This window comes from Callospermophilus lateralis, chromosome 1, assembly GCF_048772815.1.
Source record: "Callospermophilus lateralis isolate mCalLat2 chromosome 1, mCalLat2.hap1, whole genome shotgun sequence".
NCBI lineage: Eukaryota > Metazoa > Chordata > Mammalia > Rodentia > Sciuridae > Callospermophilus > Callospermophilus lateralis.
This window is the reverse complement of record NC_135305.1, coordinates 220,436,728-220,450,644: the sequence shown is the minus strand read 5'-3', so window position 1 is coordinate 220,450,644 and position 13,917 is coordinate 220,436,728. Positions and strand designations below refer to the sequence as shown.

Here is a 13,917-nt window from a genome sequence, read left to right as displayed (position 1 = left end):
GTATGCATTAAATTTTTTCAAAAAGAAATGTTTACTGTTAAGTCACTAAGTTCTGGAGATGTTGGTTATGCAGACAAAACTAGCATGTGAAATTATGTGACTCTTTAAAGTCACACAAGGAGCTAAAGGTGGGCAGTCTGTCTCCTCCCCATTATGCTCTGGATTCAGCTCAAGGAAACCTGTCCAAACAGCTTTCAGCCCGCCATCCACCCACCCGCCCAGCGCAGGGGCAGGTCTTCACTCCCAGGATGACATTTAAAACCCTTGACGTGAAAGTTTCCAGCATGACAGACGAGAGACTCTCCCTGGGATCCTGGAGAGCGCCTCTGGGGGGCTGGGTCCTGGGGAGGCCTCAGAGGCCTTGGGGAGCCCTGAGAGGCTGGATCGTAAGGAGGCTGAGGAGGCCTTGGGGAGCCCCCGGTGGCTGCATGGCGGGGAGGCCTCGGGGAGGGCCTGGTGTGGAAACAAGGCAGCATGTCGACGGGTGGTTTAGCAGTGCAGGTATGGCCTGGCGATCAGCGAATCTGCCAGCAGCAGCTGTCTAACTTCAGCTCATGGCTGAAGAACCCGAGACTCTCCTCTCAGAACCCACCACCTCCCAAGGATTCATTAATTAACACAGCCCACCTGAAAGTCACAAGCCCGCAGAGGCCAGCCACACACAAACAAGAGTATTCTCAGATAATTTATTCAGAATTTTAATATAAACAAGTAATTACCCCATATTTTACATGCAGAACAATTCCAATACCTCCAGGCCCCCCACCCACCACCACCGCTAAAAAAAAAAAAAAAAAAAAAAAAGGGCATATTCTGTACATGGTGCTACTTGGCTCTTGTAGGAAAACATTGAAAACGTAATAATTGGGCTTTGGGTGGGTATTGTTTCTGATTTGTCTTCTGCAAAAGCTGTAGACATTTGATCTGCACTGCTGACATGCAGGGCCAAGGCCACCCAGACACACACAGGGGTAGGGAGCAGCAGATTTGATAAAGTTTAAAGACCAGGTGAGCCATCTTGCTCACATGCGTCCAGGTACGCTCGCTTGGGGCTTGTCCTTCCTTCTCAAACGGAACCGAGAGCCCCAGATGCATGATCTGGTTTTTAACAAGGATTTTTATGGCCCACACCCACACAAAAATTTGGCTAGAGGCTAGTTCTGGAGCTTGATTAGTATCAGAAGGTGACAGTGAGCTCAAAAAGTCATTGCTTTCCCTCCATTTCTTGGGGACCCCTAAGGACACATTTACATTTAGTCAGAGCCCCCGAAAGGCCATCCCATTTTTAAGTGCTCTAAAGAACAGAGTGCTGGTCTGTTCTGTTCATTTCCAGCCTCTAGCGTAAATTAATATTCTTGAGAACATTCTGGAAGATTTTCTGAAATGACACTACCCCATGCACACCATCTATCTAAAAACCATTCCCCCTTCCCCCACCCCCAACAAAACCATAATTTCTGAAGAGCCCAAGGTGTCAAGGACTCACCAGATGGCATCCACAAGACATTGATATACCCCCAAATTCCACCCACCACGAAGCAGAAAAGTGACTACTTCTGGTACATAACCATCCATTTGCTCACCAGGATGGCCAGCATGAACCATGCCCTGATGACCACACTGCCCAACAACCAGTGTGATGGTGGGCTACCAAGAAAGGACTTCCTAACCCAACATGCACATCTCATGCTGGACCATCTGCCCTACTGGGATAGGATTCAAGATTGCTCATCAGTGGGTGACATACTTCTAGGGTCACAGCATTGTAGTGCCAACCCTTTTATCAATTCCACGTTTTCATTACATTGTGCTGTCTCCAGAGAAGGACCATGCCTTCCCACTAGCTTAATGACAGCACAGCACCTAGGACAGCTCCCAGAACATGGGCATTTCCTAGCGTGTGCTTGACTTCATGGACCTAGGCAGAAAGAGATGTGATGGGTGTTCTCCTCCTGAAAGAAGAAACTATTGCATGGATTTCACATGTCGATGAAAAAGTGTTCATAACAGTGAGCCGTCTTTAAAGACGAACAAAAAGTGTTCACCTAAGCCAGTGTTTGGTGACGATCACTACCAACTCCCAGCATGGCCGTGCCTCTGTAGGGCCAAACTTCTATGTCACACAGTCAACATTTTCTAAGGCTGAGAGGAGGTCTGTGAACCATCAGCTGCCCGCTCTTCTCACTATCGCAGGAGACGTCAAAATGAAATTGGTGGACCCCCGTTTGTACTGGCAGGCCAGGACTCGACCCCTCTCCAGGAGGTGGGGAGGAGGGGGTCCACAGGGCAGTGCCTAAAAGGACAGGAGCAGTGAGGTTTGGCAAATAAGACCACAGCTCTGCTGACCCCACCTGGACTTTCACAAGAGTTCTCAAAGTCGCACAAGGTCAGACCAAGGCCCAACACAGGGGTTCAAGGTTTTCTTGTTAAAACTGTGTTCAGTACACTGCTGGGTCTTAAACTGGGATTTCCAGAAATGCCCCCTGCCCTATCTTCCATAAAAGGAGACCCTGCAGTCGGGGTATGTATGTGCGTGTGGGGTGCCTGTGAATACAATCCATGTGCCCCCCTGAGAGCATTATCAGTCTGGAAGGAGTGGGAATGAGCATCAGAGAACCCACAGCACCTGTGCACTCACTTTGGGGGGATCCAGCAGGACAGGGGGGTGATGGATTCTGGCCCTGAGCCAAAGCTTGCCTTTTCAGCAGCCGATGAGACACCCACGTGTCATCTGAGGCGGCTGGCCAGGTGCCCCATCCATCAGCTACACTGTGATGACCCGAACCTTGGTTTCCGTTTGGAGAGCACAGCGTCAATAGATGCAGGATTTTTTAAAAGGAAGATTTAATTCAGAGAGGAATACTATCAGTCAGGAGGTCAGGACTAGGTTCACATGAAGGCTACAACTTCTCCATCCTAACTCCCCCCTCAAAATTCTCACTGGTCCCTGCCATTTGGAATCAGCTAATACACTTTTTTCCTGATTCAAACTGGATCCAGGCAGAATTCTGAAGTCTCAAAGATGTCTGTTATTGAACCACATCCTAACAACACACTGAGGTAGACTGTGCTGGGAAAAAAAATCATGACCCACATTCACCTGTTTATTTTTCCTTGATAAAAATTTACATGCACTCCATTTTTTACGAAAGTGATTTTTAGATTGATTTTATATATTAAAATAAATACTTTTTCCCACTAAGAAAAACCTTTCTGAATTAGAAAAATGTGAAAACTGCTGCTAGCGTAGTATATTTCTACAAATTTACTAGGAAAAGAACAAAATACCTAGATCTGTGTGTCTCTAATTGACATACAGACTCTTCTTCTATTTACAAAATAATTTTGGCGAAAATAATTTTTGTACTCTTGCTTCTTGTACCCAATCACTGAGGCTCCCCAGCAATATTTTACATGGTGTATTTTCTCAAATCGTATAAATAAGATAGTAATAGGCCATTGGAATTCCTGTCTACCTGTGTTCTCAACCCAGAATTGAGAGGGCTGGGAGGTCGTCACTGTATCCCTGTCCCACAACCCTTAACAGAGGAAGAGGAGAAGGAAGCAAACATCTGTAGGGAAACGCTCAGGGATGGCCCGTGGGGATGGTTTTGATGAACCCAGGTGGGGAGTTCACCATGTTCTTCACTTGAGCAGCTGTGGTTCTCACACAGAGAATTAGACGGGGGACTCCCACCGTTCAGAAGTTCTCAGTGGTGGGGAAGTCTGACGGTTTCGCCTCCAGACATTAGTCTCTTAATTTGCAACATTATAAGCACCTGAGGGAGATGCTCAGGTACCACGCCTGACCCAGCTGAGGCTCCCGGGCACAGGGCTGCTCTGGGCGACTGGTACTGAGGATACTCAGATGTCCCATGGACGGAGAGGCCCGACATTCTCAGGGTATCCCCCGTTATATTGCTTGATGTTCTCAGAGGCCATCCTGGTTGCTGGTCTTTGGGAGCTGATTTGTTGTGTTCGCACAGTAACTGAGGAAGGTGCACACCCAGGAGAAGGAACACGGGGGCCGGGGGGAGGTACACAAAGGATGAACACAGGTGTCCTCGAAGGAGGGCCCATCTGTAACCAGTTCATCCAAGCTGGAAATTTCCGGCAGAACTTGATATTCAAACAGGACCAACCGTAACTCCCAGTTGCCCACGCTCCATGGGGCCTAAAATATCCAAAAGGGTTAGCAGCTAATGTGGCTTAATTCCCAGAAAACACTCCTTTAAGACCCAAATAAGAAGCTACTCATGCCCCACTCACTCTCCCTAGACAGGCAGACCCCCAGTACTCCTCCAGGGAACAGTCAATAACTTAGGAGGCTAATGCTAGAGACCTCTTCAAAATTAAATGTGTTACAAATATATCCTCAAAACTCTCTGTCGTCTCAGGTTTTTTCCCTTTTGCTTCTTTTTCTTTTAGTCCTGGCTTTGTTTGGTCTTCCAAAGATCCACGATGACCATTCCAAACTAAACATCTCTCCCTCAGCTCCTGAAAACCATTGATTCAGCAGAGGGAAGGGGAAGAGTCACCTGAGGCAGGAGAAGACTGTCTAGGGCACAGTCTCCCGGAAGGAAGCAGCAGGGGGAGGACGTGAGCCACAGACCTGCCAGACACAAACCCCCAGAGCCAATTCCCAAAGCTTCAACTCAGCACGAAGACTCCGCACGCATACGCACGCACACCAAAGCACACGTGTGCACGCACGCCGGGGCTGTGCACACTTATCAGAAGGGACAGCAGCAGCTGTTGGTCAACTTGAGGAACTGATTTTGTGAACAAGAAAAAAATAAAATCCTCCCGTCGGGATGAGAAAGGTCACCCTGTAAAGCTCGGGCTTCTGCCAGGACAGGATTCTGTTTCTCCTTTCAACATTTGTTCCTCAGACAAGTTTTCTCTTTTATACTGTAGCTCAGACACTAGCAGAAGGAAAAATAAAAACTTTGTAAAAATACGTGTTTTCTTTCAATCTACTAAGAAAAAAAAAAAAAATCCTGGTTCGAAATTGTGGATGCCCAAAGGGCAGCAGCCATGGAACCCCTTCCCCTCCAGGTTCACAGTTAAATCTTCTGATGACCAGTCGAATTGGCAAGCACACAGCGTGTTTTAGGTCAAAAGATGAACAGAAGTGTACAGGAACTATCTCTGAGATCTGTTTGACGTTGGGGTAGAGTCGTGAGAATCCTGAGTTTCTAGAGGCGTTCAAACCAGAGGAAAGTGAAACAGGACCCTCCCCCACAGGCACTGTTAGGAAGGACTGGACCGGGGCAAGGTCAGAATCCGCCCGTTCTTCTTGCCCCCGTTCATGTGGGTGTAGGGGATGTGGTCCTCATAGTTCCGCTTGATGCCCAGCGAGGACCCTCCCTCCCGGCCCCCGGCCTCCTCCCTCTGACAGTGGGAGGACCGATCCAAGGGGACATTCTCCATGTCCTCAAACTCCATCTCTAGCTCCTCACTTTCGGGAGCCTTGTTCTCATCACTGTGGAAGAAGGAAACTTCTGGAAAGCTGGGGTGCAGGTCATCCTTGAGCAGGTTGACGATTTCCAGGAAGGTGGGCCGCATCTTGGGGTTGAACTGCCAGCACATGCGCATCAGCTCGGTGCTGTGGGACAGAGGGACAGGTGGGGGATGAGTCTGGGAGTCCACCAAGCAGCACGCCCCAGCCCTGCAGCCGACCCTCAGAGATGACACTTGTGCATGTCGGAAGCCATGCGTGCGGCCCTTGTCAAGGCAGGAATGGCAACTCAAGTGCGAGAAGGTGGCTTTGACAGTAAGCCAAAAAGGCCGTCTCACTAGGACAGGTGCATCATGGGTGATGGCTTTATCCATCCCTGACCCTCCACCCCTTCTGCACCCGGCGCTTCATAACCCTTCATTCCTAACTGGGCTTCCCGGAAGGGCTCCCCTGGTCCACCAGCAGTGCTGGACTTGAAGACCCCTGGGGGGGTGGGGGATGCTCAAGCCCCAGTAGGTGCACCTGCCAGAGGCCCAGCCCTCCATCCCCAGAGGGTGGCAGGAGGGGCCTCAGCCACAGGAGCAGCCCCTGCCAGCGGGCTTCATGGTATGTGCCCGGAGGAGACTGCATCCTCAGAGGCTGCCTTGGGGCCTCCAAGCTAACGCTCTGCTCCACCAAGAGCACCTGGGACAGGAGTCGGGGCTTGTTCCCATTTCACCTTTCTCCTCACCACCACTGTAGCTTCCAGGGCAGGAACTGGCCCTCTGAGTGTGTTTATGAATAAAGTTTAATCGGCACATGGTCATACCCACTCCCTAAGTAATGTCTGCAGCCACCGGGAGCTACAGCCACCCGAGTCGAGCAGCCCGGATGGCGGGCCACGAGGCCCCAAAGCTGGAAACCCTCACCATGTAGCCCTTATGGGAGGAGCCTGCGAGCTCCGCCCTAGGCCTCACTTAATCTCCCTGATCCTAGAACTAAAGCCAGCGGCACCCGGGCACAGCCAGGAAAGGACCTTCAGGAGGCAGTGTTTAGAAATATTTTTTTCAGACTTTCCAAATAACTGTTTCATACTTTCTGTCATATGAGGCCTTCTAAACCGATTCCTTATTCTTTTTTTTTTAATATTTATTTTTTAGTTTTTGGCGGACATAACATCTTTGTTTGTATGTGGTGCTGAGGATCGAACCCAGGCCACACGCATGCCAGGCGAGCGCGCTACCGCTTGAGCCACATCCCCAGCCCCGATTCCTTATTCTTGAGGGAAGAAGCATTTAAATGACCTCCCTCCTTTTCAGAAGCAAAAAACTTAATAGATACTGACAGAGGATTTTTGGTGTGATAAGTACTCATGGTAGAATGTTAAAAACTCCCCAAAGTATAGAGAAAACTCAGCTCCCTCACTGCTCTCCTTCGACTGTCGGATGTCGGACCGGGTCTGGTCTACCTGGGCACATTTGGAAATGTAATAGAAAGCACTTTTTCCACTTACTATCTGAACAGCAGCTCATTCACAGCATCAGTTGAAATTTCATTTGCTACATCAATTAATTTATCAATTTATTTAGCAAGTCTCATTATTGGATATTAAATTTTAAGGTTTTCTTCTTTACAACGTCTTTGCAACTAACTAGTATAAAAGGCAGTAAGAATGGTTATCTAACAACAGCATTGCTGGCACTGAGTAGGAAATTTTTTTTTTTCCTAATTTTAGAAGGCAATATTTTTTTCTTTATTTACTCTTTATTTATGGGACCATTAGTGAAGCTAGACAATTTTCCAAGTGTGAAATGGCACAGGTGTGTGTGGACTATTTGACCCTATAACAAAAATTTAAAAGAAAAATGGGGTGGGGGAGATACCTAATACATTTACCTAATAAAATTTTAAGAAAAAACAAGCATAGGTCTCCCTCCCCCAAGTTCCCAGGTTTCCTTCTCCAAGATTGCCTACTGTGGCTCCTCGCACAGCCTCCCAGTTGTGTATGCAATAAAAGCAGGTGTGTGAAGACGTGATATGGAGACACACTCATGAATGCAGATGCACAATATGCACACCAAGTGCACACACAGAGGCGAGGTCATGGGATGTGCATACTAAGTGTGCCAAAAAAAAAAAAAAAAAAAAAACACAAGCACACAAGACCCGCATGCAGACACAAGTATGCTTGCAAAGATCTGAAATGCAAACACAGGCTCGCATGAAGACATGCCATTCAGACAGCACATGCTTAATGATCAAATACAGAAACACACAGGCAGGCACGTGCAAGCAAAGCCTGCATGTGAAGACCCACTGCAAACACACCAGGCACACAGCGTGCACACACAAGTGTGCGAGCAGCATAGGCCAGGCACATGCTGTGCTGTGTCTCTGCACTTACACTGTATCTGGACAGTTGTCGGGCTGCTCCAGGTACCCGCCATCCATGACGAATTTTAGCACCTGCTCGTTAGATAGGCCTTGGTAGGGCTGTTCCGCCAGGCTGGTGATCTCCCAGAGGACCACACCGAAGGACCTGCCGGCAAGTTGAGAGTAGTTAACAAAGAAGCCACCCACTGACACACACCCTTATCATCTACTGGACCTTGGTTGTCATTTATTAGAGCCTTGCTAATGAAACAATTCCTCTTGCAATTCATGAATTCCTACAACAATCCCGGCCTGTCACACACGCCTCGTCACAGGCCCAGCCATGTGGTCACTGCTCCACCCAACTCACCACATGTCAGAAGAAGCGGTAAAGACCCCATCCTTCAGGGACTCGGGTGCCATCCACCGCACGGGCAGCAGGCCCTTGCCCCCTTTCCGGTAGTAATCCGTTTCGTAGATGTCTCTGGTCATTCCAAAATCTGACAAGAAACAGGTCACACACTCAGCCTGCAGCCCGTGGCCCCCGCGTCTGCCACTCTGACTGCCCTGAGGTGTGCATTCACCTGGGCTGGTCATGTTCAGTGAGAACAGATTCTGAGGGATTCGTGAGGATGCAGAGGGGGAATGCCAGCCGCCATTTATAGGGAGGGACAAGGAGGCGCCAAGTGACAAGACCTGGCTTTCTGGCCCGTACCTTGGAGTTCCATTCTCAGCATCCACCCTGTACTCTCCCCAGCACCCCAAACTGACTTTTTGACTTTCCACAGCCAACCTCTGGTCCCCACTGGATAGAGCCCCGTCACCCAACCAGCTCGTCACTGGACACCCAGAATCGGGCCTTCCCTTGATCCACCCCTTTCCTCACTCCCCACACCCAACACAGCAGCACCCCACCTACTCTATCCCCACCTCTCCCTCAACCCAGCTATTCCTCACTGGAGCCATCCAGGTCCTCCACCACCTTTCACCTGCCCACACCCCTCCCATCTGACACTGACTGCCCACTGCCCAGGACAGGCCACATAAGAGGACCATGCCCCCGCCTGCTCCGTTGCTAATGTAAGAGGAAGTCTTTTGGGTTTTGTTTGCGTGTTTGGGGAGTTTTTTTTTTTTGTCTGATTTTGTTTCGTTTGAGTTTAGTTTCAGTTTGTTTGTTTGAAGTCCTGGGATTGAACCCAGGGCACTCTAACACTGAGCTACACCCCCAGGAAGGTGGGCCTTGAACCCGCCCTCCTCCTGCCTCAGCTTCCCAGGCCCCTGGATCATAGGCATCACCATTACATATGGCGAGAATCTCTTTGGATCATAAACCGAATCACTTTCCTTCCTGTTTCCATTGCTAATCCAGAAGAATGGCCTTGGGATCATAAGTAGGGTCATGTTTCCCACTTGTATCCTTCAAGGTGACATCCTGTGACTTGCAAGGCCCCTCCAGGTGTGGTTCTGGCCTCTCAGCTCACATACCTCTCCTGCTCCTCTGGTCCCCCATATCCATCTTATTCAGACCCAAAACCATCTTTCCAGCCTCAGGGCCTTTGCATGCGCTATCCCCTCTCCTGGACACTCTCACTCATCCTGCCAGATGCGGCTGGAACGTCACCTTCTTACAGAGAGCGATGTTTCCTGAACTGGACTCTCCCGAGGCTTCTCTCCCCCAGGGGACTCTACTCCCTTCACTGTTCTTTGCCCTCCCTTCCTTGTCTCGTCTACATAGTATGAAATTCTTTACTACTTTTCTGGAGCAGCCCCACCATTATGGATGGATAATGTGTTGTCCAATGTGGTGGCCACAAGGCTCAGGTAGCACCCAAATGTGTCCAGTAACCAATGGACTGGAATTTTACTTTCACTTAATTGAAATGTAAATGGGGACATAGACCACGCTGTGCTAGATAATGCAAATGACGGCTGCAGACCACAGTGATTTAGTCTAGTGGCACTCCAGCACCCACTACGGTGGCAGCGCCTACCAAGCACAAGGAATTGTTGAAAGAAGCAAAGGGGTGAGTTCATCCATAAATATAACTAAATACCAGTGGAAGACTGGGCCCCTCCCCAGCCCTGACACTGTAGTCAAGATCTGAGAACTTATCCTGGAGAACTGCCCCCTGAGCTTGAACCAGCCAGGCCAGACATTTCAGAGCAGAAAGAAAGATCCAAAGACAAACCTCCAATTTTGACAGTAAAATCGTGAGCAACCATGCAGTTTCGAGCTGCCAGGTCCCGGTGCACAAACTTCTTGGCATTCAAGTATGCCATCCCATCTGCGATCTCTGCTGCCATCTGAATCACCTCTTGCAGGGTCGGGGGAGGGCGACCGGGGTTATTCTACAGTGGAAACATGGGTTCACGTTCAGCGACCCTGGTACCCGCAGCCAGGAGCGGGCGCCCTGCCGGGGTCTTAGAGGCAGCTCACCTCAGCCTCCGGCCTCAGAGAGCGGAGGTAGCTCTTCAGGTCTCCGTGAGCCATCAGCTCCATCACCACCAGAGTGGGCTGGCCCTTGGACACCACCCCCAGGAGGCGGACCTGCAGAGTAAGGGGTTCTCGGTGAGGGTCTGTGGGATGATTCCAACTCACCGTGGTCTCTCTGCCTGGTGCCTACAGCACACTCGGCACCCTGTGCCCAGATGGAGCATGATCAGCCCTGGTGTGGGGAGCAAACAGACACCCCAAGGTAAATAAAGCCCACCCCCTAATGTTCCTGAGCACACGGGGCATGTGCCAGGTTACAAAGGGCTACAAAGAAGCCAGGAAGAGGGAAGAGAGAGAAGATTCCAGGTGGTGATGGAAAAGCAATAAAAGATCCAGAGAGATGAGAAATTCTGGAAAGTGAAGGAAGATTCCAGAAAGTGATGGAAAGTTCTGGAAAACAATGGTACAGAGATAGAGTCTGGTTCCAGGTGGGAGAGGAGGCATGGAGGAGCCCCCCCCCATCTTTGGGATGGAGGGTGCAGGGGGAGACAGACAGGTCCTCATCCAGTGTCCTTGGCAGTCTGTGGTAAGAGGCAGCAGGGCAAGGGCAAGGGCACGAGAGGAGGCCGCATCTGGCCCATGCAGACCTACCACATGATGGCAGGTGAAGCCCTTCATGACCGAGGCCTCGTTGAGGAACTCAATCCGCTCCCGGAGACTGGCTGCCTCGTTGACGGTCTTCACTGCCACCCGGGTCTCCGCCTCGCCCTTGATGATGTCCTTGGCATTGCCCTCGTACACCATGCCGAAGGAGCCCTGCCCCAGCTCCCGCAGGAGGGTGATCTTCTCCCGAGGCACCTCCCATTCGTCCGGCACATACACAGAAGAGGGGAACACTACTCCTCACTTATCCACACAGCACCCTCGGCTGATCCCCAGGGGCCGGCCACCTCCCGTGCCTGAGTCCCCTGCAAATGCTCATGCTCCCTGTGACCCAGGACTCTGCCAGGCATTGAACATGTGACCAAGAACAGGGCAGGTGTCTCTTCCCCATGGAGGAGTTGGAACTTGCCCTCCCTTGCAGCTGGGAACACAAAGCCCCTCATGGAGGCTGCCACAAAGAGCAGACGTGTCCCCAGCATTCACCCGGCCACCACTCGCCCCCTCCTCTCCCTGGCTCTCATCCCCTTGGTCTCCCATTTTAACTTCCAATTCCCACCCCCCAGGTTGGAGGATGAGTTCGGAGATCTGTCCCTGACCCCCAGCGGCCACTGCAGCTGCACACCCCATGCTGCAGCCCCAGGTCCTCAGCTCTTCCCCCAGCCCAGAGGCCCTAGAACAGCTCCGTCCTCCCACCCAGGCAGGAATCAGACAGCAGCCGCTGGACGGCTCGTAGGAACGGAGTCTCCGCAGTGAGGGCAGGTGGGCAAGCTCCAAGGAGCAAGGAGGCTTTCCTTGCCCTGTCTGGGGTGACAGTCTGTCCTCAGCCTCCCTTGGTGGGATCGTCACCCATTAGGGAAGGGGATGGTACTCACCGTCACTGGCGCTGAGGTACTCGGGGTTTGAAGAAGCATAGAGAGGTCCCATGGGCCCATCTGGCTGCCTGGAGGGAAAAACGAAGCTGAGCAGCGTGAGACTCACGGCACCCACCCACGGTCTTGAACTGGCCACAGTGGGAGACATTTACACCTCAGAAATGGGCAAACACTACAAGTTGGAATGGATTTAGGTGTTTTTTTTTCTTAGTTGTAGGTGGACACAATACCTTTATTTTATTTGTTTCTATTTTTATGTGGTGCCAGGAATCAAATCCAGTGCCTCACGCATGCTAGGCTAGCGCTCTGCCACTGAGTCACAACCCTGGCCCCAGGAATGGATCTAACTTTCTGTTGTTTGTTCCCAACTTAAAAAAGCAATGGATAAAGTATTACTAATAATGCAGATTCAACTTGACAGTGGGTCATTTCAGTACCCTACATTGCTCACGACCCACAAAAGTTGAGATGATATTCTTCCAGGATTTAAAAACCATGCTTCGGCAAAGGTGTTGCTCATGCCGTTGATGAAAATACATTTCTTACTTAATTTTGGTCTGACTCTTTAATGCAAAAAAAAAAAAAAAATCAACATTTATGTTGTAGCTATACTTGTTCATTGATGGCAACCATAGGCTGGCTATGGGTATGCAGATTTGGGGGAAAAAATCAACAAAAGCATTAAGAATCAACTGGAGAGGGGAAATTTTCTTTAAAGAATATTAGATATTAAGATTATTACCTGTAAATTACACGTTGTACATCCCATAGCGATTTGGAAGGGCAATAAAAGATGGAATTTATAAGAAACTTAGCTATACCCCTATCTGCATCCAGGCATATCCCCTCCCCCGCCCGAGAGCCAGTTGTTGACCCTTTGCCGGCACACCTCCGCACTCACCTTTTCCTCAAGAACAGGTAAATGCTTCCAATCACAACACTGAAGAGAAAGACAAAGATGAGGGGGCCAATGATGATTTTGGCAATATTTGATGGCACATCTACTGAAAAAAATAAGAAAAGAGAATGAGAAAATATGTGGTTCACATTAAAATCACAGTTTGGAGCCATACTTGACCTTGAGCCTCTCTCTGCTGGTTACTCAGACCCCCCCCCCCCCGTTCCCCCCCCCCAGTCCCCCCCCCCCAGGTAATCCTGAAACACCACTTGGCTGAGCAGGGCTCAGAGCCTGTGTTCCTGAAACCCACTGCCGTCCCAGCCCCTCCCTAGGCCAGCCTTCTCTTCCCCACCCCAGGGCGGCTTCACCAGCACAGAATCCAGGTGGTCAGCCAGGGACCCACACTAAGATCCAAGGGGGTCATGTGAACCCCCAAATTTGTAAGTAGTTGGATCAAAAGTGCAGGTGACCTGGGACCCTCAGGCTTGCAGCTGGTGTCTGAAGTGAGAGTGTCGTGTTGGAGACCATCATGTGCACAAGCTTGTAGGCTGTTTGCTAACTCTGGATTGGACTGGATTGGATTTGCAGAACATCAGCACGTTCACCCTGACCCTGACCCGAGCCAGCCCAGCAAGAATCACTTGACACTTCTGCACCCTCATGGTGCCCAGCACGTGAAACCCAGCCAGAGAGAAGTCCCGCCCACCCAGCTCAGAATCTTCCCTCCCTCCAAATCACTTTGCTCGTGCCAGTGTGCGGGCTCCTGCCACATGCACGCTCAACCCATCTCCCCCTTTGGCCTCTAGGTATTCATTCTTCAACATCTTGATCAAGATGTCACCACCTCCAGGAAGCACAGCCTGATCAGCCAGCTGCCCCTTCCCCACAGTCCTCAGGCTCACCCAAAGGCAGCCCCAAGAACACTTCACGCTTAGCGGTTCACTGCTGTACCCAAGGTAGAGAAGGCCCGTCCTGCCCTCCTCCCCTGGGGACGTGGCCCATCTATTAACAAAGATGGAAACACCAGCAGTGGAACAAATGTGTCCACGGAGGTGCCCTGTGACAGCCCTGGACACGCACCATGGCATGGAAACCCTCGACCTCCTGACGTGGGTCCTGTTGTTTTCCCTGTGTGCACCTGTGCCTCGGAATCTGAGGGGATCGGTGCAGGACCCCTGTGGATATCAAACCCCATGGATGTTCAAGTCCTTTACATAAAATGGCACAGTATTTGCAT

The 13,917-nt window shown here is 50.5% G+C and overlaps 1 protein-coding gene across 4 annotated transcripts in view; it reads right to left on the bottom strand.

Annotated features, from left to right (window-relative positions):
• Positions 1 to 672: 672 nt before the first annotated feature.
• Insr (insulin receptor) overlaps positions 673 to 13,917 on the bottom strand; it is a 125,237-nt gene continuing 111,992 nt past the window's right edge. For 3 of the 4 annotated variants that reach the window (XM_076849730.2, XM_076849707.2, XM_076849721.2), the window contains 8 exons: positions 12,684 to 12,786; positions 11,783 to 11,850; positions 10,899 to 11,143; positions 10,251 to 10,361; positions 10,003 to 10,162; positions 8,184 to 8,313; positions 7,845 to 7,979; positions 673 to 5,608 (listed from right to left, as the gene is read on the bottom strand). In XM_076849730.2, coding sequence (XP_076705845.2) covers positions 5,254 to 5,608; positions 7,845 to 7,979; positions 8,184 to 8,313; positions 10,003 to 10,162; positions 10,251 to 10,361; positions 10,899 to 11,143; positions 11,783 to 11,850; positions 12,684 to 12,786 — 1,307 coding nt within the window. In that variant the 3' untranslated portion in view covers positions 673 to 5,253. The remainder of the gene's footprint in view (positions 5,609 to 7,844; positions 7,980 to 8,183; positions 8,314 to 10,002; positions 10,163 to 10,250; positions 10,362 to 10,898; positions 11,144 to 11,782; positions 11,851 to 12,683; positions 12,787 to 13,917) is intronic. The other variant, XM_076849713.2, reaches the window with a different exon arrangement.